This window comes from Cimex lectularius, unplaced genomic scaffold (genome assembly GCF_000648675.2).
Source record: "Cimex lectularius strain Harlan isolate CLEC.00 unplaced genomic scaffold, Clec_2.1 scaffold85, whole genome shotgun sequence".
NCBI classification, from domain to species: domain Eukaryota; kingdom Metazoa; phylum Arthropoda; class Insecta; order Hemiptera; family Cimicidae; genus Cimex; species Cimex lectularius.
Window position 1 is genome coordinate 1,082,745 of NW_019392718.1, and position 23,047 is coordinate 1,105,791.

The window sequence follows — 23,047 nt, forward strand, 5'->3', positions numbered from 1 at the left end:
ATGAGAAGTTAGTGTCCAAGTGGATCGAAGTCACGATAGCTCAAGTGATAGAGTAGCGGCGTTTGTAGCCGAAGGTCGTGGGTTCGAATCCCGCTCGTGACACTGACTTTTTTATCTCAACTAAAAACCTTAATTAATTTACTCATATTTTCGAATCCCGCTCGTGACACTAGTTCTTTCATCTCAACCAAGACCTTTGATCAAAAGTATGATTAATTTTTAATCAATACGGTCAATTATGACGTCTAAATACAGTGGAGTAATTTTTGTGTTAAATCAAGAACTTTTCATATGAGGGTCGTATTATTTTGATATCCAGTAGAGAAATAACAACGAAAATTGTTCCCTGGTCCGTCTAGTAGTCATAAATATACTTGGACTCCGATGAAAGATTTACTCAGATGTACTCAAAACTATTTTGCTTATTGGCTACGATAGTTCAAATGTCAAATCTATAACGTAGTCGTATATCGGCAGTTCTTTTGAGCAAACATGTAAAGTAAGGTTTTATTTTTATAAAAACAACTTATAAATTGTGAAATTACTCTTACTTATTAAACAAAGTAGGTCGACTTATTTTTGGAACAGTAAACTTATTATTATTGCGTTATGTCGATTTTCTTTTATTCACTAATTTCGTGGTCCGCTTTACCAATTAATACATTACAATTAATTAAGGTTTTTAGTTGAGATGAAAAAAATGGATGGAGGTCACGATAGCTCAAGTGGTAGAGCAGCGGCGTATCTAGCCGAAGATCGTGGGTTCGAATCCCACTCGTGCCATTAACTTTTTTTCATCTCAACTAAAAACCTTAATTAATTTTCTTTTATGTTTATCACTTCCTTTTCTTTATAAATTGAGACTGAATATAGCTAAATGTTGAAACTTGGACGACAGGACAAAACATACAGTTTAGGCTAGGTAGGAGGAGCTTAAACATCTACTACAAAAAAGACTTTGTAGATAGTCGTTTCAGATCATCACCCTCGCAGGTTTGGTGGATCGGAGGTGTTTCGGTTTTTCGCGTTTCGTTTATAATATTATTTATTATAATTAAGGCGAATGCGCAAAAAAGTTATCAAACTAAATTAAAATGACGTGAGGTTTCTCGTTGATATCTGGTTGGTGATGAATTAGCAAATTGGGCTTTTACCGATCATCTTGGTTAGTCGTTCATCGCTGTTTTGGTGGATCGGAGGTGATTAGGTTTTTCGCCACCTTCAGTAATATATTATGTACGTCAAATCAGGCGAATGCACATAACAGTTATTAAACAAAAATAAACTGACGTGAGGTTTCTCGGTAGTATCTGGTTAGGTGATGAATTTCCAAATTGGCCTTCTACGGGATCATCTTGGTTAATCGTTCATCGCTGTTATGACCTGTCAGATGTGTTTTGATATGCGCTTTTTGACGCGTCTGACATACCAAACCTGCGAGAAAAGGCGGTCCAGGATTATAGGAAATGACCAACGGATTGACCCGCAGACCTCAAGAAAATAATTGTTCAGGCCAAGATTTGATACCAAAAGGATTATGAGTTGAATAAATTATTTTAAAAAAAACTTAGTTGTTTGATTCTTTATATTATAAAATTTTCTTGTTGGGAGGTTTATATATGTTGTGTTTCGTGTTGTTTGACTTCGAACTGAAGCCCATTATTTTCTTCGGCATCTTGCCAGGTTTCTGCCTATTCCCTATGTTCCCCTTAATTAACTTAACTCGTGCCGGCTTTAATTAAAACCCAGGCGAGATCCTTTGTCCATCTCCGATTTCCCTGTCTCGCATGTCGCCTCTGCCCTTGAAAACCCTCGCCTGTGAAGTTGTCTGAGAAGAACGGCCGAGAAAAGCTCGTGTGCTCCGCCGTCCCCCCGGCAAACAGAGCGTGGAGGAATTATATTTTTACGCCGCGGTTCCTCGCTAATCCTTGGGGATGGTTCGTGAAGGCTGACAACGGCTCGTTAACGGCCAAAAACTTTCACCCCCTTTTCCTCTGGGCCAATGGCTAATGAATGGCCCTAATGGGCCGGCCAACAGCTTTTCACATGTCTTTTCAACCGGCAAATCCGACAATGTTCGGCATGTTTACTAAATTTCCACTGTTTAGTATGCGAAGCATTCCTTTGTGCTAAGCTTAACATTGAAACTTTAAAAATGATCTTTTACATTCTTTTATTCCAATTTATCTGTTTTCATATTTCTTTGGAACCAGTACTGAGTATACGTAACAGTAAAGATATATAATTAACCCCTTACAAAACAAAGACATGTTGTCATTATTTTTCAGATTGCTTCATTTTCTTGTCAAGTCGCAAACTCACAACTCACGCAAACTGACCTCACTTTACAAACTAAACCATAGATATTTACCTTTGTTCAATGTGATCAATTTGATTAATATCATTTTTGTGGACGAAATTGATGTACCAATTTCCAAATTGATGATAAATTGACCAAATAATTTTCCATCTTCGTTCTACTACTAAGGTTGAAAGTATGACGCTGAACGTGAACTTAAAGTTGATTTGGTGAAATAGTATCTAGTCAGTTTTGATGAAAACCGCTGTGTAATGGGCTGACCGCACCTTTCTTTTTCTACCTTCACGTCTTGCTAAATCTATTGTCTTTAAAAGGAGGGCTCGACAAATGCGCAGGGCCGCGCAATAATAGACATATTATATCTTGTTTTCGCCGGTTTAAAGAAAAAATAGCTGCAAGTGCTATCTTCCCTTGGACATAAATTATCGTCAATTAGACCCCGAGAGAAAAACAAGACATTTCCGATTCATTTTGAATTTTTAAATAATTTATGAAGGGATTTGTAACAATATCTGCCCGAGAAACCTGTTCCTCTCTATTTTATCTTTTAGAAGAATTTCATTTTTTCTCTCTCGACCCCTTCCCTAATGGTAGATGTCACGAAAAGGCCCAATCCTATTAAGAGACTGGAGGAATTTCTTCACGCGCTGCAAATCTTCTTGGTCAGTCTTGTGATACGTTAAAAAAAAAATTTAAACAGTTAACTTTATCAATAACGTATCATATTTTTAGAAGAAAAATAAAATAAATTTTATTCTTGGGCATTGGGCCCTATTGAACGTATGCAAGAACTACTGTACTACTAAATCTTATTCCAACTGGTCGCAGTAGATTTTAGTACTTTGAAACATACATGACATTTAAGGCAAGTATTGTTGATATTGTCAATTAAGCTTTACAATCTGTGAGGAAAAAATTGTCAGCTTTATTATTGGTTATCTTGGAGATAGTCATATCGAGACGAAATATCAAGTTGTCAGCCTTTTTCGACAAACGACTCCCCATGGGAAAAATATTGTTCTAACCAAGTGGTTTTTTTAAAGCATTACAACAAGAATAGATCTTGTTTGTTGTTCTGATTACTTTATAAGATATTTTGTATAATTCGTGGTTAGAATGTTTTAAGATAAATAGATCGTAGAGTGAAGACTTCTTTCTTTCTTTTCTTTCACGTATATCTTTCTACCTATCTATCTATTTGTCTACCTATCTCTTTTCTCTCTCTCCTTCTCTCACTCTCCCCTCTCTCTCCTTCTCTCACTCTCCCCTCTCTCTCTCTTTCTCTTCCTCTCTCCCTTTATCTTTCACTCTCTCTCATCTCTCGAAGATAAGGAATGAAAGTGTCAAAAACAGCGAGACTGGCAGATCAAAATGGTTAGGGATGGTTAGGGTCGGCAACGACCAAAATTATGGTCCATCACTCTACATACACGGATATTCATTGAGCTTAACTATAAAATTTTTTTGTGATACATCATTTAAATATTGTGTGTTACCGTTGTTTAGGTAAAGGCTGATAAGAGAAATCGTGGAAAAAATTAAATGAAAAAATTAAATTTTTCCCCACGAAAAGCGTCCCTTTTAGCTACTTGAAGAGACCAAACCTGGTGGGAATTTGCAGCTAATTGAAAGAGGTACAACATTGATCAAATACCTTTGCAATGAAAACTGAAACGGAAAAATCCGGTTTTATCATTCAGATAAACAAGACGGCAAACACTCCACGGTTAAATTTTTTCCTAAACAAAACCTGACTCACTGAGATAAGGGCCGCGAAATATTTATCCTCTCCATCAGTTTTATTACCGTTTCCGAGTCGCAAAGGCAAAGTCCCACGAGCTCTCCTGGTCCAAAACAGTTCTCGGATACCAAATTCAAGTGTTGTTCTCAAACAGAGCGATGATACGGTGAAGGTTCACCATGCTGGAGCACTGCAGTTCTGGTTCCGGGTGTCGTCAGGTCGCGGGGAAATTGGCCAACAATGTCTGCGGCATCTTCAGCTGGAAGCACAAGTACCAAGTGGCCAAAGTACAGCGGAGGAACAATGTAGACCAACCTTCCTTCTTACCGGTCAGTCTCAAAATGTCAATATGAAATATCATTTTCATAAATACACTGCATAAGCTGTTAAGAAACACTATATCTAACTTCTTAAGTATATATTCTTATAACCATTTAGGCAATAAATATTTTATTTACCATGCTTAGAGTCAAGTGATAATATTAATTCGTATAATTTGTACATGAAAACTTAATTACACTAATTATGTAATGATTAGTTTATTTGGCTCGTTTCCATCACGGAACTATACAATAATAAACATTAAAAAAATTATTAACCTAATCCTTCTTTCAATTTTGTTTTTATATTTGTCATTTTTTAACTTAATTCCTTCAAACGCCCTCCGTAAAAAGGATAAATAAAATTCCTTCTTCTTTTGCTTTCAGTTTAATTCTAAAGTTAATTTTCTTTTGTAAATATTTGTCGTCCTATGTAATGACCACGATGTTATGTTGTTGTTGTTTAGTTGTGTTTTTGTTGACATATTCTATCATCTTTAGTCACTTTGTAAAATAAATCGTTTGACTGTCATTACATTTTTCTTTGGTAAACACAAAACCATTAGATGGTCCTGCTTTACAAGTTTTTCTGCGGTTACATACAACTTGATGGTCATCTATTCGTTTGTCTATCGTCATATTGTAATCAAAACCATTTCACGGTCTTTCTTTAACTTTTTTCTTTCGTAAGAACAAAACCATTTGATGGTTATTCTTTACAGTTTTTTTATGTCGTCATTTGTTCGTTTGTCTATTGTCATATTGTAATGTAAACCATTTGACGGTGTTTCTTTAATTTCTTACGAACCATAAAAAAAACTTTAATGGTTATCCAGGTTTTTCTGTACTACCTCAAAACTATTGTTATAATCCATTGAATACTAAACCTCTTTCTTTTGTAAGAACAAACCCATTTGATGGTCATCCTTTATAAGGTTTTTTCTACGTTTACACCAAAACTATTTGGTGGTCATCCATTCGTTTTTCTGTGGTCCCAATGTAAGGTTAACCATTTGACAGTCTTGGCATTTTCTTTTGTGAGAACAAACCTATTTGATTGTCATCTTTTCTGTTTGTTTTTTTCTACGTTTACCCCAAAACTATTTGGTGGCCATCCATTCGTTTTTCTGTGGCCCCAATGGAAATTAAATCATTTTGACAGTCTTTACGTTTTCTTTTGTAAGGACAAAACCAGATCATACGTTCGTTTTTCGATGGCCCTATTGAAAACTAAGCCATTTGACGGTCTTCCTTTGATGAATGAAGTTTGATCAATCATTTGATGGTTTTCCTTTACCGGGCTTTACTTTACTGTAATTGACAAATTGTATCGTGTAATTTCAGGTTGTCCTATTTCCTTCAAACGCTATTACGTTCTGTTTGTTTCAGTTTATCCCGAATTGGTCGTGTTCGATTTTCCTGTTTTTACTACAGTGGAATTTTGTCTGGATGTTTTTCTATAATGAATAATTAATTTCCTGGCGTGGGTACCATTATGTGCAAATCGTAGGAATTAAATTAGGAAGGAAATCGTAAATCTATTCTTTTGAAAGAGCCTAGCTTACTGGCAGAGGAAGTGTTTGTGGATTTTGGCACTTTACGACTTGAATTGTTTTTTGGCTTGTCTGAAACTGGTTAATTAGTTGTTTTATTTTCCATTGACCGTTATGTTGTATGAATATTCTCGATTGGAATGAATGAAACAAGTCGGTTTTGGACCGTTTGATCCTTTGATTTCTACGAAGTTTTAAATCATGTGGAACTTCCCCCCCAGTGTATTTCAGCAGTAGCTTTATTAATAACTATATAAATTTTATGAATTATATAACGAAATTATATAACAACTCGAAATTACAATAATTTTATCACATTTAATAAAGGAACATCAATTAAAAAGCGAAGACAATTAACGTCATTCCTTTTGTTGATTTAAATTTATTTACTTAAGCGTTCTTCTCTCTTGAAGTTCTCTTACAATTCCACCCGACTTCTTGTAATAGTGAGAAGGATTGCTTCATTGAAGATGATAGTGTTCATGGGGTAGCCAAGATTACAGTTGAAGGACATCTCTTTTTATAATTCCTTGATGTAATTACACCACCCTCGTACATAGTTGCTGCATGAACTTCCTTCAATTAATCCTGTGTCATAACAACTTCCACTCCTTACTCTCTTCTTAAGGCGAATCAGTTTTCTACAATCTGTTCAGTTTAAAGAATAAAAAATATTTACAATTATTCTTAGAACTATGCTACAAGAATTATAATCAATTTTCTCGCATTAATATCTCTTTTTTTAGTTTTATACAGTAAAATGACAGTTTCAGTGTCCATGGGTCAAGTTTTAAACGTATTCGGTGAAGTAAAGGACGAATCGTCTTAAAAACCATACTTTCCATTATAATTCTCAAACAAAATGTGGTTAAATTGTAGCAAAATTGTCTTGTCAATTGTTTTCATTGTTGTTTGAACTGGAGTAAATGAAGTTTAAAAGAAAAACCTTCAGTTCCTTTGTCTTGCTTTCGAAAAATATATTGCTTTCATTGGTACTTTGAAACTATTATTAATAATTCACCAGGTTAACATATATGAACATCTACTTATCAATTCCTGCATAGGAGTTGCAGATCTTGTTCAGCAATCAACTCGGAACTTCGCCATAGTTGAAACCATAAGTTTTAGTATTATAAGTAGATGTTCATGTTTGTTAACCTTGTGGATTATTAATTATATTTTCAAAATCCTAGTGAAGGGGATATATTCTTACAAAAGGTCGATGAAAGTGTGGACTTTTTCTTTTCTTTCAAATTGGCCTTATCCCTGATTTTTTTAATAATAAGTAACAATATTAAAGGGTGGTTTCAATTATTTGGAGATAATTTAAGATTGATTGTATGATTAGTTTCTAGATTGAAAATTGTTCAGCAAAATTGTCTTATTAACTTAGGATTGACTTCTAGGATCATGTTTTTAGTCCTAACTGTCGTGTAATATCTGCCTTTTAGTAAGGGAATCATTAAAAAAAAATATTGAAATGTTTATTTCAGACCTGTTTTCGAATAAACATTTGTTTTTTGTAGGATTGCATTTCCGATTAAATTTTCTCATAACGAACAGTTTATACTAGGTGTGGTCTGTAAGATGTTTTTTCTATTGTTGTGTAAAATGTTGTTTTATTCGATTACTTTTTAGATATAGTATCTTTTCTAAAAAGTTGTGCTTAGCTGGCAATCTGTTGTAGGATTATTGTTTTGCGATGGACATGTTTTGTACAAAGATGTTTGCACTTAGAATTGTCTTGTATGATTCGTCTTTTGGATGAATCGTCTTGTGAAATGATCTTTTTACATGGAATTGTCTTGGAGGATTGGTTTATTCGCTGACATTTTATAAAATGATGTTGTTACTTTAAATTATCGTTAGGATTTTGTTTTTTCAGCATAAATGTGTTGTAAAAATTTGTTTTTGTTGGAATTGCCTTGTAGGATTTTTTCGATAGAAATATCGAACGTATATATTTCAATTTTGTATTGGAAATAGATTCAATTCTTTTCTATTAAATTATCTGGTTTTAAAAGTTGATTTGCATGATTAGTTAGGTTGACTTATGTAGTCTACATTGATAGACCATGGATAATAAGTGACTAAGAGATATTTTCTGTTCTGGGCTCGATAACAAAATAAAATCCGATTGCTTGCCTGGCTTTCGACCTTCAAGACTATCCTCAGGCCCTAACTATTTTATATAAATGACTATTATTACAAGCTAATAAGTTACAGTATCGTAAAATTTACATAAGCAGAATGAAAATAATTTTTTACATTTTTTCGGTAAATTTGTCAAAGTTCAAATCAAAAGACAAACATGTGTAGGTCATGTGTTAGAACTTTTAGTGTTAATTTAAAATTGTCCGTTTTATCCACAAAAGTAGATTACCTCAATCACTTGATTGTAGATCCAGACGTTAAAAAAATAGGATTAAAAAACATTAACTGGTACAATTTTGTTTTTTCATCCAACTCATCCAGAAACTATATGTTAACGAAATTATAGTTGAATAGTTGTTTTTATCAAGAATTTTGTTTTTTAGGTTTTTTTCAATGGATATGTCTTGTAAAAAGTTGTTTTTATTTGGAATCGTCTTGTAGGATTATTTTCCATGGAAATGCATTGTAAAAAGTTGTTTTTACTTGTAAATATTTGTAGAATTTTAAATATAAATTAATATAAAATTTTTTTCTTGTAAATTTCTTTTAGGATTTTTTCGATAGAAATGTCCTGTAAAAAGTTATTTTACTTGGAATGTCTTGTAGGATTTTTTCATTAGAAATATTTTGTCTAACGTTGTTTTTATTTGGAATAGTCTTGTAGGAATTGCTTTGTAGGATTTTTTTTATACAAATGTCTTCTAAAAGTTTATTTACTTGAAATGTCTTGTAGGATTTTTTTCAATAGAAATATTTTGTCAAAAGTAGTTTTATTTCGAATTGTCTTTTAGGATTTTGTTGTTTCGATAGAAATGTTTTTTAAAAAGGTTTTTTTAGTATGTAGGAATTGCTTTGTAGGATTTTTTTTATACAAATGTCTTCTAAAAGTTTATTTACTTGAAATGTCTTGTAGGATTTTTTCAATAGAAATATTTTGTCAAAAGTTGTTTTATTTGGAATTGTCTTTTAGGATTTTGTTGTTTCGATAGAAATGTTTTTTAAAAAGGTTTTTTTAGTATGTAGGAATTGCTTCGTAGATTTTTTTTATACAAATGTCTTCTAAAAGTTTATTTACTTGAAATGCCTTGTAGGATTTTTTCAATAGAAATATTTTGTCAAAAGTTGTTTTATTTGGAATTGTCTTTTAGGATTTTGTTGCTTCGATAGAAATATTTTTTAAAAAGGTTTTTTTTATTATGTAGGAATGGCTTTGTAGGATTTCTTTTATACAAATGTCTTGTAAAAAGTTTATTTACTTGAAATTGTGTTTTAAGATTTTTTTTCGATGGAAAGATGTAGTAAAAAGTTGCTTTTTTTATAATTGTCTTCAAGGAGTAGAACATTGAATTGCTGTCCGAAATCTGAAGTTTCCATCTGAATCAACGTGCTTTCCATTTTGAATAGTGGCAAATCTTGCTTTTCTCCCTCTCAAAACCGGTTTTTGTTGTTAATGCCATTCAACATTGTGTTTCTCATTATTGTCTCTTTTTAGGCGTTAAAGATTTTTTTTTTCGACTATCAACCTTAGTGGTTATTTAATCCCTTATCTTAAGGGGCTACATCGCTAAAGATTGACGTTTCATAATCGACAAGGGAATGTGAGGTATATAAGGTAGTGCAATATAGTGTTAAATTTTGGTTGGAAAATGCAGTTTTCTTAGTTAGCAAACGAGATAAATCTCTGGTTATAACTTCGAAATCACTAATTGGATAATGCTAAATGGTATAAATTTTTGATGTGACCAGAAAAGTTAAATTGAGAAGCAGTCGCCACAATAAGAAAACGCAAGAAAATGAAAACATGCCATTAAAATGAGGAAGGAGAACGTATCCTTGTAAGGCAGCACCTTGAGAAACGCAATCATAATTTCAAAGCTGTATTAACATTCCTTATCGTGATTTCATTACTTGTTTTTTTTTCATATAAGACAATTCGCCCTCGTTGACATAGATGATAAAGGTTGTAAAAATTGTCTTTAAAAATAATCGTTTATTTTTTCCGTGCTACTTTCTCGTAGTGAAAGATCGAGCGAAAAAGCGGATATCTGCGGGACCAAAAGAAAAAATTAGTATAGGCGTTATAAGAGGTTAAGTCAATGCGTCCTCGAGTATGAGATTCACAGATTTTCATGTGAAAAGTGCTGCTATCCCGTCACACTTGTTGGCTCCAACCTTGCCCAATCCACACAATGTAAAACCCATTTTTCAAATTTAGAAAGCCATAAAAAATAAACTGTTTTTTAGAAAAAAAATCAATTCCAATCTGGTATTATTTAACAATTTGCACTTTATTTATTTTTTAAATTGGATTTGTTCAATTACGATTACGATGCACTAATAAGCAAAAGTACAATTACGATCGGTACAGTACAAGAATCTGAAAATTCCAAGGGCTAGACAGGGATTTGAACCTTGTACCGCTATGTGACAAGTACATGATCCATAACGATGACAGCTAGCACAAAGTCTACTTAAACATAGATAAAAACTTGGAGCCCTCAAATACTTTCTGTTCAACTAAATATGCTTTGATTCTTCTACTACAGAAATACATTTTAGATTAAGTCGCTAAGTTTAATTGAAAGACCATTTCGAGTCATTCTTATTCTTGTCACAAAGTGAAGCCTGTCAAATAAGGTCAATAACCAGACAGAAGGTTTAAAGGAAATAATGTAGAATATAATATTACTTAAGTGAACTGTGAGATTGTCCTATTAGGCAAGAGTTTTCCATTTAAAGAAAAATTGGCGTGTTATCTGCCCCGATGCTCGGCTGCCAGTCACGAAACGATTGCAATTCATGAGATAGCATTTTGATTTTGTCTCAGAGAAGGCCGAGATAACGATCTATTTCTCAGAAGATTAGTGGCAGGGGATGAAAGGATTCTGTATGACAATAAAGTTTGACGACAATCAAGGAGAAAGCCACCAGACTGGATGGATGATACAATGAAATTCCAAGATGGCCGGAAGCCATCAGTATAAACGATTATTACCAACAATTTTCGCCATTGTTTTTCATAATTTTTTCATAATAATTTACTCGTTTTCACCATGTTTTGCTTATCTTTGCTGTTTAGGTATGTCAGCTCATCTTTAGTGGTTGGTCTGTGTGCTATTTTGTCTATCGTCTCTTGTAAAAGTGTGGACATGATGTGTACATGTTAGGTAAAAAAAAAAAAAACCAGCGAGGATATGCGGACGAGCATGATCTGAAAACACCAAATTACACTTCTTATCTATTTGCAGGCTTACAATTTTTTTTTAAATTTTCAAGCCTGCTGCAAACGCGTCTTTTACAATCCCTCCCCAAATCTTTAGAAATCGCGTGTTTTTCGATATATTGGGCAGAAACAAACAGCCAAACGTCCACCTTAATTACCCTAATAAATTATTGAAACTTGTGCAATTAAAGTGTTTCTGATAAGCGCATTATCAAAAACACGACTGTCCTCGACATTTACAAATGTTTACTATCCACACAGTTCTATTAGGGAAATTTATTTGAAGTTCAAATTTTTATTTGTATTTTCAAAGAGATTCTTGGCACTATTGCATCTTTTCCAACACGATCCATCAATCTTGAAGGTCGTATTTGCGCAATCAGCTTGTTTTTCTAGGCGCGTTTTAAAATCTTTTCGCTATGATCTGATGCCAGATTAAAAAATCCGGAAGTGTGTTCAAGGAAAAAATAAGATTTGTTTCTCATATTCGGAAGATCGTTGTTTGTCATAGAATTTTACTATTAAAACAGCAGATTAAAGACTTAAACATAACAATGAACCGAATGCTATTATTACAACTAATGCCTCAGGATTATCTTTCTTAAAGCCCTCCTTATAATAGATAAATGCTGTTTAGAACCCGATAAGTGTGCCATATACCGTAAAATGTACCAATAGTTATTACCTATTATTATGTATTACGGACCGTTATTATCGTCAATTTGTTACAAATTTATCATAGTATCCTTCAGTGTAAGGGGAATGGATGAAACATTCTAGTATCACGTTGCACAGTCACCTTGACTTGTTTCGTATAAGATAGTTGAGAAATAAACCACCTTCTCAATTATCCATAGGTTTATTTTTCAAAATAAATTTAATTGTTCTGGTTGATTATGTGACGCAAGTACTGACCTCTAAGTTATGACATCGACAAAAATACCTCGAAATGAACTATATTTTTAAAGTTTTATTAAATCGTGTCCTATCGATTAATTTTTTTAACTGATTTTCCTGGACACTATGCCTAGTATTGTTGATTTTTTTCAAAAACAAAGTCCATTTTGATGATCTAATCTTCAATTCCTCTCTATTGTTTGTCTACAGTCTTAGTTTATCGAACTTACGTTCTACCAAGATCAGTTCTAATCAACTTGTATAGGCTTCAGGCTCAACTTTAAAAAAGTTTATACATGTATTTATTAAAAAAAGTATTTTATTTTAAAATGTGAAGTTTCAATGGTCTGCAAGATTTTGAAAATGGGCCACATTTTATATGCCCGTTGGTTGTGTGTGTCTGCCACTTGTTTTCGTCCTATCAATGATTCATGAAAAAAAATCAAACAGCAAAATAAATTCAGTAATTATCTTAGTACTGTTCAGGTGTTTTTAATGGCATCTTCGTAATTTTGACTATTCTCGAAGGTAGGTTGAAAGGGAACCGCGAGAATAGGCAGACCAAGTGTAGGATAGTTCGGCTGCATACAATTTTTATATGTTAAGGCGGTTCATTTATTATACATTAGTAATTAAACCACTTTTTTCAACATGGATTTTTTTTAGCTTTTGAACTGGATATTTATTTTTTGCATGACCATTTTTGCGTCATCGATTTCATGATACATTGGAGTATGCATAAGGTGGTTTAGGGGGTTAGATTAGGGTTAAGGATGAATTAGGAGTGATTGATTAGAGTAAGGGATGGGGATCCAAGTAAGGGATTGTGGGACAAAACCCACAAGGGTACGGCAGCTGGGGCCTTTGGGATGAATCCCAAGACCGACTGACGGTAAACATAGGTAAGTATCCTACAGTTTTACAGTCTGAAATCATAGCGATTGAACAATGTGCCAGAGAAATAAAAAGGCTAGGAATACATTCTCGGAAGATTCGCCATTTTCTCTGACGGCCAGGCAGCACTAAGGGCTTTAGCCTCTTATGAGGCGAAGGCAAAGAGAATTTGGAACTCCCTGGAGGCCCTGACGGAAGTCAGCGACACTAATGATCTGACCCTGGCATGGGTCCCTGGACATTCGGGGCATAGAGGCAACGAACAGGTTGACATGTTGGCCAAAAAGGGAGCCAACATGGAATCTCTGGGCCTAGCAGCCTGCGACAAAAGAAGATACATCTTAAAATGGATCCTTAATGAGTGAGTCTAAAACCCGGTGGAACAATACCACATGTATGAGGCACGCGAAGAGATTCATAGACGTACCATCCGCAAAACGTACAAAATAATTACTGGAAGGCAACCGCAACCAAACCAGGATGCTGGTTGGACTCCTGACAGAGCACTGCCACTTAAGAAAGCACATATAGAAGTACAGACGGAAGAAACACTGGGCAGATACTGCCAGGAAGAAGAAGAGACCGCAGAACGCATTTTATGTTTCTGTGACGGTCTATGTAGGTGCAAGTTCTTGCAACTAGGACAAGAAAAACCACAAGCAAGATCCTACACCAAGGAACCGCTGGCAAAGCTGGGAGGCTGGTTAATAACCTGAAGCGTGAGCAGTGAGTGATAAATAACAGGGGTGCACAATAGATCTATTCAGGTTGAGGTGCAGTGGCCTTGTGGCCGCCTCTTTTATCCCTATACCTATCCCCAAGGCATGGGGTTGGGTTAAATTAGATTAAGTAAGGTTAGGTTACGTAGCGTTATTTTTAGTGTACGATTGGGTTAGGTTATATATCCTTGATTGAATGTTTCTCCGTAAGAATCTTTTAGCCAAGTCCTTCTTTTCTGTTAAAAACTGAGGTTTCAATGGTCTGGGGGTTGTTGAAAGTGTATCTAATGTCGGATTTACCCTGGTTGTTTGTGTGTTGTCTCTTGCGTTCGTTCTGTTTGTGGTTCCTGTTGTAAATCAATTGATAGCGAATTATCTTTTGTGTACTTTGTTGCAATAGACAATTCAGGAGTAGTTCATAAGGGATATTCGGCAGGTTTTGTCCTCGAACTGGAGTAAGACTGAAATGTTTCTATGATTTAAAGAAAATTATTTATTAATTTATAAATTTATTAATACAGCTTTTTGTTGCGGAGTTCCCCAATGTGATAATAAAAATTGTAGTGCTTAATGGCCTGCGAATTATTGAACCTTGGTTCGATTTATTGGTGTGTTTCGATCTGTGTGTTTTCACTTTTTTTCGTCCTTGTTTAGGTCCTTATGATGAAATGATATTATACTTCTTTAGTAATTTTTTTTTCCCCAGCTAAATTGTGAAGTTTCATTAGTTGTTGAAATTTTTAACGACGATCATACATTTCTTCTTTTAATATCTTCCTAACACTGACTATTCCGGTAGAACGAAACAGCGAAAATAGCCGGATCAAGCAATTAGAAGGGCTGTATCTCGTTGTTGAACTACACATGCATCTCAATATTCGTATAGTACCAATAATTAATTTTCTTTTAAATTGCGACATTTCATTGGCTGTGATCTTTTGTTTGATCTTTGAGTTTGATCTTCATTGGATGTCTGCTTAGGGTGTCTCGGTTTAGTACTTTTTTTAGATCCTAATTGAATTTTAATTTCCGAGGGAGTCGGGGCAGTTTCTGTTTCATCGAACTTCTGTAATAATTGAAAGATGTAGTTGTCGTTAACCGATACTGCACCGATACGGACCACTTTGTCCACCCTCCTTAGGTTTTGACCTTTTTTTGGATTCTGATGTTTCACCCGAGTTCTTTGTTGCAATTTAAGGATATTTAGTAAAAAGTATAGGTCAATTCGACGAGAATAGATGGACCCCGATCAAACTAAGAACCAATGCTTCCTGTAGTAAAAGAAATTTTCTCTCATGACATTTCGGCTTTATATGTCACCTTTAGTTGGTTTTTCGCAATTATATCGCAATTCTGATAATTCCTTTGAGCCGGGTTCGGTTCTCACGTTTAAAAATTAAATAAACAGTCTGTTCATTCAAAATGAAATTATCCGTTATGTCATTGGAACTTTCACACAAATAATAAGTTGAAGCTCCGTTTGTAAACAATCGGTTAAGCTTATGTTTAAGTTTATAATCGTCCATTGTCGGAATGCAAATCCGGAAAAAATAATCTTCTAACCGTTACATACGTAACATTTGAAAATCTTATGATCTACACGTGCCTTTATTGAACGTCGGGTCAGGTATTTAACCCGATCTACACGTACCAATTTGTACGCCTGTGACATACTTCAGTTACATCGTTGCAATAAAATCTTTATGGTCCAAGTATTTTCAGGCATGAAAGATGTTAACGGTGAAATATTTCATGAAATGTTCGAATTGTAGGTTCGTAATTTTGACAGAGGAAACAGCGAAAATAGTCGGACCCAAGATGTGGGAGAACTGTTCAACCGGCTGTTTAATCAACAAGATGCCTGTCTGTTCTCTTTATCTCATCCTTTTTTAAACATTATTAAAGTAAAATACGGCTTATAACCTATAATAAAAGAGTTTTACGTCAAACTGAAAGTTCATTGATGTGTTGTTATTGGTCGAGTCTTCAGTGGATGTCTGTTCTCGTCTCTCGGCATACCCTTTCAAGAGAAAATAAGCTAAGAACTGTATGTATACTCTTACCTACTAGGGCTGTATACACCAATTTTCCTACGGAATTGTTAAGTTTCGTATAACAATGGTTTTCAAAACTTTGTCCTAGTTTCTTCTCCAGTGGATTTCTTTGGGTTTCGTCCTTTACTAGGCTTTTTCCTTTTCAGTGAGAATCAAATTAGGTTATTTATGACACCCCTCGGTAGATACACCGCAATGCAACCGTTTTTTCCATTTTTTAACGAGGTTATTTCAACTAGGGAGTTGTACGAACCCTCGGGGTATCGGTGTTTTTGAAAAAAAAATTGTAAGTACCCCCTATCTTACGTGATGATCGCCGAGTCAACGAGTAACCATCGACCCCCACCAGTTATCTTTATGGTTCATGTATTATCATTAATGCTTGAAAGATGTTAACGTCTAAAAATTCAAAAAGAAAAATACTAATGACTGATTTTTAAGAAACCATTAATCATATCACTTAAGAAAAAAAATGTTCTTCATCGTTAAGAACACATTTTTTAAATTCTACATATTTAAATATATGCTTTGGTCGTTATGTGAATGGAGCTTTCTCAATCCTGTTCTGGATGACTTTATTATCATTTTTTTATTTGTAAGTTGTCTAAATGGCAAGAAAGCTTATGGTATAAAATAACCAACTTGTTTGACTGACATGCTGCTTTTAGTACCAGTTTAGGCATTTTATGACCTCTCTTATTATTTGGTTTTAGTTTAAATTTATTTGCTCCTGAGGTACACAACGATTGAGCATCTAGTAGACGTAACTCGTTTCTTGGAGTAGCAACCGTGAAATCCCTGCGGAAAGAGAGAAAGTGTGACGTTGCATGAAAGCTAAGGTCTTTTGTAAGGCTGGCAGCGTTGGGAAAGGGATATGGGCTCGCCGGGCCTTATTTGCCTTCCTTCCGCCTCGGGGCGCGATGTGGTGGAATGCGAAAAACGCCTTTGCTTATCCTTAGATCTGAATGTGTTTGTTTACGATGTCTTTTCTGTTTACACCGCCGTTCGAGTAGGTCAGGACGAGATATCATCTCGAATAGGCACGGCTGGCCACTTTTTGGACAGTCTCCAACTTCAGAGCTTTGAAGAAATGCAATTTCTACCAAAAAGGGGGAAAACCTTCAACGGATCGGTTCGGCTTTCCTCCCTTTTCATGACGTCGGGACTTTCTTTTAGGCTTTGGTTCATCGAGGAGTGGAGTGTACTTAGTCACTCTGAAACTTAGTGTTTTTCTCATTTCTGTAAAAGTTTTTTTTATATTGAAGTGATAAAAATGAACTTGGGCTTTGTTTTGAATTAATAATTATCAATACAATAGCATTAAATGGTGAAATAGTAGTATACCCAGTACTAAGTTTGAAATAGCATACCCTCAAGTCTATGTCTTTCTGTTAACTGACGGGCAAAAAATTCCACCCAATTGATATTTTCATTTTCTCGAAAAAAGCAAATTCTGCCCTTAATTTGTCTCATTGTTTTTACCAATAAATGTTTTAAATTGGGAATATCAATTAGAGGTAAATACACTTAATCTTTAATCAAAAACAAGAATAAAGGATTTTTCAATGTTTACTTTTTACGGAATTTAAAATGTTTATTCAGTCTCATTTGAATTCAATAAACTGGTAAGTTTTCATCTTTGTTTTCTTAATTTCAATTTTTAAACTTAAAAACGCCATTTAAAGCTGAGGACGTTGTGCGTGGTGTGGCACTTATTAATGATGGACGTTCCATAAGGTATGTGGCTATTGCCCTAGGAGTTCCCTACGAAATTCTGTGAGACGCCTGACGTTTTCGGGAAACTGAGTCCTACTATAGAATACACGGTTCTGGACGCCCTCGGGTAATAGAACCACAGGATGACCGTTTTTTGACTTAGAGAATTTTTCGAAACCGACACCTTACTGTTGTTCAAACGGTTCATCAGAGCCAGGAAGTTCGAGACTTCCAAATTTCTGAACCCACTGCTCAAAGAAGATTAAATCAGTATGGACCGATGGCTTTTGCAGCTAGAGGAACAGAATTGTTCAGAACACGGAGTTGCAAGGCTCGCATTTGCTCGAGAACACAGCCATTGATAATTGGATGATTGGTCTGCTGTACTTTCTACAGATGTGTGTAGATTTGCTCTACCATCTCAATATGGGCGTGAAAGGGTGCCCGTCCACATGTCGCTCGCAAAGTACAAACGTACCTTCAACAGCATAACATCAGGTCTTAGCCTGGCCATCCCGTTCTCCAAACTCAATCGAATATTTATAGGATAACCTCAAAAGGCGAATAAAATCACGTCTATCACATCCTGATATCCTGATACAATCCACAATCTTGAAAGGACTTTTCGTGAGAAATGAGCTAACCTCCAACGAAGAGACATTTCCAGACTAGTAGAAAGTATGCCGAGGCGTCTTCGAGACGTAATCAAGGCAAGAGGAGGAAATGCGCGAATTGAAATGTTAATTAAAAACCTAAAACAAATTTTATCTGTCTGTCTTTTTTTCATTTTTCAATTATTAAATGTAAAAAAAAGTTGATTGATATATAAAAATATATAGAAATCAAGTAATGTTACAAGTGGGTGGAATTTTTTGCCTGTCAGTGTACTTGAGGCAATTTCGCCATTCTCGATCTAATTAATACTTGAACTCTTATTACCCGAAAGTTATTTTAACAACCTTTTCACAATGGAAAAGATGAAGATCTGGGTACGTACGGCGAACATGTACGTCTTGTCATGGAGGAAAAAGACTCGGTTTCACTTGTTCAGACCGCTTTCCCTCGCATTCAGCTTGAGGCAGAGTGTGATGACCGGTCCGTTCTCGGGAGTTCTGCAGTAAAAGATTTCAAATATTTGAGTGAACCTTAGAAACGGTTGGTCAAACTCTACCTATAATCTCTGACAATAATCTTCTAATGTGGCAATATTCTAGGCAAAAGAAGATGTTATATATTAACATGTAATTCAACAAGTATTTTCCTAAGTATCAAAAAACTTAGTTTCCTACAAGGAAGGCGATATTTTCCAAAGAAATGAGCGAGAGGAACGTAGAAAAATTGATAACTTCTTTAAATCATGGTTGTTTTTGGTTACTAAAGCTTAAGTTGGTCCAAATTTCATTTATAAAGGGGGCGCGTTCCCTTGCATTCGTTTTGGGCCAGAGTACGATGACCGGTCGTTCTCTGGAGGTCTACAGTAAAAATACAAATCTTCTTTGGGTGAAATTTGGGAAGGATTGATTTGATTTTATCTACAGTCTTCTGATAACTATATAATAATCTGTGTAGGGGAGAAAATAAAATTTCTTGAAACGCTGTGATTAACAAGGTTTGCTCCCAAGCAGTAAGAAAATTCCGTTTCTCCAGAGTTCTGCAGTTACAAAACCCAAATCTTTGGGTGAACTGGGTGAACCTTAGAAATAGTTGATCGAACTGCCTACAATCTGTGACAATCTTTAATAACGACCTAGTTATCTAGACAGGTAGGTAAAAAAGAAAAGAAACTCTCGAATTGCTATTGTTTAACAAGTTGTGCAAGCAAGGAACTGGAAAACTACGTTATCTCCATTTTAATTTGGCGACATTGTTTGAAGAATTAGTGAATTCACACCCAGGAAAGTTCGCAAGTTCCTAAGTGCAACGGTTATTTTTATTTTTAAAGCTTTAAGATGGTCCACGTTTCATTTAAGCAGTCTGAGAAGAACTAACCTGGCATCACGACGCTTTGTCCCCAAACGAATGCAAGGGAAAGCGGTCCTTGCAGAAATGAAATTTAGGCCAATTTCAAGCTTTAATAATCAACGAATCTGATTTAAAAAATTCTTCCATTTTTCTACGTTCCTCTCGCTCATTTCTTTGGATAATGTCGCCTTCTTTGGAGGTAAAGTAGTTTTCTAGTTACTTGGGAACAAAGTTGTTGAATTACATGTTAATATATGTCTTTTTTTTACGTAGATTATTATGCCGTTAGCTTTCCCTTGCATTTATTTTTGAACAGTGTGATGACGGGTTCGTTCTCGGGGGGGGGGGGTCAACAGTAAAAGAATTCAAGTATTTGGGTGTACCTTAGAAATGGTTGATTTAAGCTCTGTCTATAATCTAGTAACTCCATAATTATCCAGGTTAAGGAGAAAAGAAAATCTCTCGAAATGCTGTAGCTTAACAAGTTTTTAACCCAAATAACATGAAAACTACGTTAAGGCTGTTTTGTTAAGGTGACATTGCCTAATGAAATATTTTACCCTTTGGCTCCTAGGAAAGTTTACAGTAGTTTTTTGTATTGAAACTTTCAATTGTTTGGCTTCGGTTTTCGTGAGCTTTCTTTGTATTTCCGAGGGGGAAAAAATCCCCTTCTCTCCAAACTTGGCAAAGCACCTCCGGCAAAAACGATCACGAGCAGAGTCGAGATTTTTCTTCGTGCTTGACTTTCCATTCATTAGGTTGGACAAAATAGACTTTTCGTTTAATCGTGCAGTTTAAATGGAAATGATGTTTAATTAAGTAGAAATTACTTAAAATTGACTGAGTTTTAGTACATCATAATGAACAAGATCCACTTTTTGTAATATTCTTTTTAATGTTCGGCATGTTGAGAAATATTTGGTTTTGAAAGAGAGAAGAAACTCATCGACTAATCGGTTCATAATATTATTTCTGTTTAGAAAGTGCAACTAAGTAAATTACACTGAAACTTTTATGATACTTTTATATCTTTTCCTTAAATAAAAGAGAAAATGCGTGTTATTCAACCGAGGATGTTTAAAAGAGTTTTTGTTTAGTTTACAATGATTAATTTGCTTCTTGGTTTTGTTTAGAAGTCTGATAAGCCTAGACTCGGTGGTTTATTTCTTTATCTGATTTTATTGCAAATTCAACAGAAATTTGTTATCAAGCCCGACCGAACTTAGCACTCCGATCACGATTGTCGGCACAGTTTCACGTTCGCCTTTTGTGTAAAGCTGCCGTGCGTTTTGAAATATGTTATCAAATCGTTTATGGGATCATTGGTGTGATGCCCCTGTTTTTTTCTTCATGTTTACCCCACACTTATTTTCTCAACTGTGAGCAGATCCCATAATTAAATTTAAAGGAAACATTCCTTTTCAAGAACGTACGGCCGAATCGTGGAACAATTTTTTTTTTTTATTTATAGCTGTAAACACGCAATGGTATTAATATTGACAATAACACGATATTCCGTAGTCGTTGCAAAACTAACCAGTTTTGCTTTTGACTTTCTCCCAGTTCTTAACCTTCGCCTAAAAACCGGATGGCAGAGTAATTTTTCCTCGGTCGCGTTATGATCTCGATTTTCAGTTTCGGCCACAACGTCAAGCCCACACTGGGCATATTAAAACGTCCTGGGAAAAACTAACTGGACGTTTTCCTCGAGGGGGGAAAGCTGAGGATGACCACCTATTGTTTCACCCGAATCATTGCCATTTTCTAGTCACTTAAGTCTGAAAGCTCTAGCCATTTCCTTTCGAAACGACTGTCTTATTAGACCAGTTTCTCTTAAAGTGGTGGGTGGCATTGTTTTCTGTTAAACATTTACTTATCTATGTAATTATATTTATAGATTTAATTTTATTTGAAACATTACAGGAATAAACAGTCCATAAAACCTTTTAAAAAAAATACTTTTTCAAGATAAAATTGGTCCTGATTCCTTTTTGTCCTGGCTTGAATCTTGACCAGAGAAACGTCAGTATGTATATGATTAAAAAAGTTAAAATGCGCTTAGGTAACTTACAACAAGGAAGACACGATAACCAATTCAAAAAAACGTGATGTTTTAAACGTTCATTCACTTTTTGTTAGTAAAGAAAATCATTCAAGACAATTACCCTGCTTGTTCAGCGACGTAAATTGCAAATCTTCGCGATAATCTTTATCAACGTGGCTATGACTGATTTTTCAGTCATAATGGGTTTTTAAATGCACATCATGAAGCACGATAAAACGGTTTATTCCGTGAAAATATTTTTGTCTTTTATCCGAACCGCTTTATCATAGTTAACCGTGAATCATGAATTTCAAAGAAAGATAAATCAAAGTAAATCATGTTTTGTTTCAACATGGATCTTGTAACTTGACAAAACCTAGTTGAAGTTTTATTAATGGCTTTTTAAACAGGCCGAATATAACATTTAAACCGATGGACGAAACATGTCTATAAATATATAAAGTTTGGGTTCATACTTGACGTGAATATTAATCTGAGAAACCAGGAGATAAAAGGAACCCAGTCGGACATCATTTACCCCAGAATTGTCTTAAAAATGAATTTGTAACCAGCGGTTCTTGCAGCCCTTCGCCGGTACAGTTTGAACGAACTGGCATTTTAATCGTTTTTTAAATTGATTTCTAAGGTTTTATGTAAAAAATCGTAAAGGAAGTTAATACGTCGTGCATTCTCAATGATCACTTTTCCAAAAAAGAAAATTGCACGTAATCAATGAATAATGATAAGGTTTGTTATGTTATTTAATACAAGTAGATAAATGTATATTCTGTTTTGAAGAAAGGCATTTCAATAGCCTACAGGTGACGTCGAACGTTCAAACCACAATGTTTTCGAATTTGAAGTGATCATGGAAATTTTCAAGGACAATGAGTTATGATCGAAACCTGAACGTGAGGCACACCATGCTTGACGTGCACAGACTTTTTTTTTCTCCTACTATAAGAAAAAACCAGGTTGGCCAAGAAAGGAGGTTTCAAGTTGATCTTATCTTCTGGTGAAATTAAGTTTGAAACGGGCCGACGACTGAGTAAACTTTTGTTTAGAAGCAATTCCTAAATGATTTAATTTTCACTAGGACCCATAAATGGATAGAAGGGGTGGGACCGTTCGATAATAAACAAGAAATATTGGTGGGATCACACGACAACAAACACTTCAAGTTGGTGGGTTCTCACGAACCCAGGCACTTCGAATTTGTGGCAGTTACAGCGATAATGCCAAAGGACTATCACAATAAATCGGTTGGTGCTACAGCCATTACAAATTGGTGGGATCAAAGAACAAACTTTGGTGGCATTTGCTGAATTACGAGACAGGCCGCGTTTCGGTTGAGGCCAAAAGAAAATTAGTGGGACACAACCTTCCTATAAAAAATTATTGGTTGCAGAAGTTGGAGTGCAAGACAAGTTACATTACAACTCGAAATAAC

At 34.9% G+C, this 23,047-nt stretch overlaps 1 protein-coding gene across 8 annotated transcripts in view; it reads left to right on the forward strand.

Moving 5' to 3' along the window:
- LOC106667015 (partitioning defective 3 homolog) overlaps nucleotides 1-23,047 on the forward strand; it is a 131,975-nt gene that overhangs the window by 79,253 nt on the left and 29,675 nt on the right. For 6 of the 8 annotated variants that reach the window (XM_014394607.2, XM_014394647.2, XM_014394615.2 and 3 more), the window contains exon 2: nucleotides 4,216-4,390. The exons of 1 other annotated variant lie outside the window; for it this stretch is intronic. In XM_014394607.2, coding sequence (XP_014250093.1) covers nucleotides 4,241-4,390 — 150 coding nt within the window. In that variant the 5' untranslated portion in view covers nucleotides 4,216-4,240. Of the gene's footprint in view, nucleotides 1-4,104; nucleotides 4,391-23,047 lie in introns of those variants that run through there. One more of the 8 variants, XM_014394608.2, reaches the window with a different exon arrangement.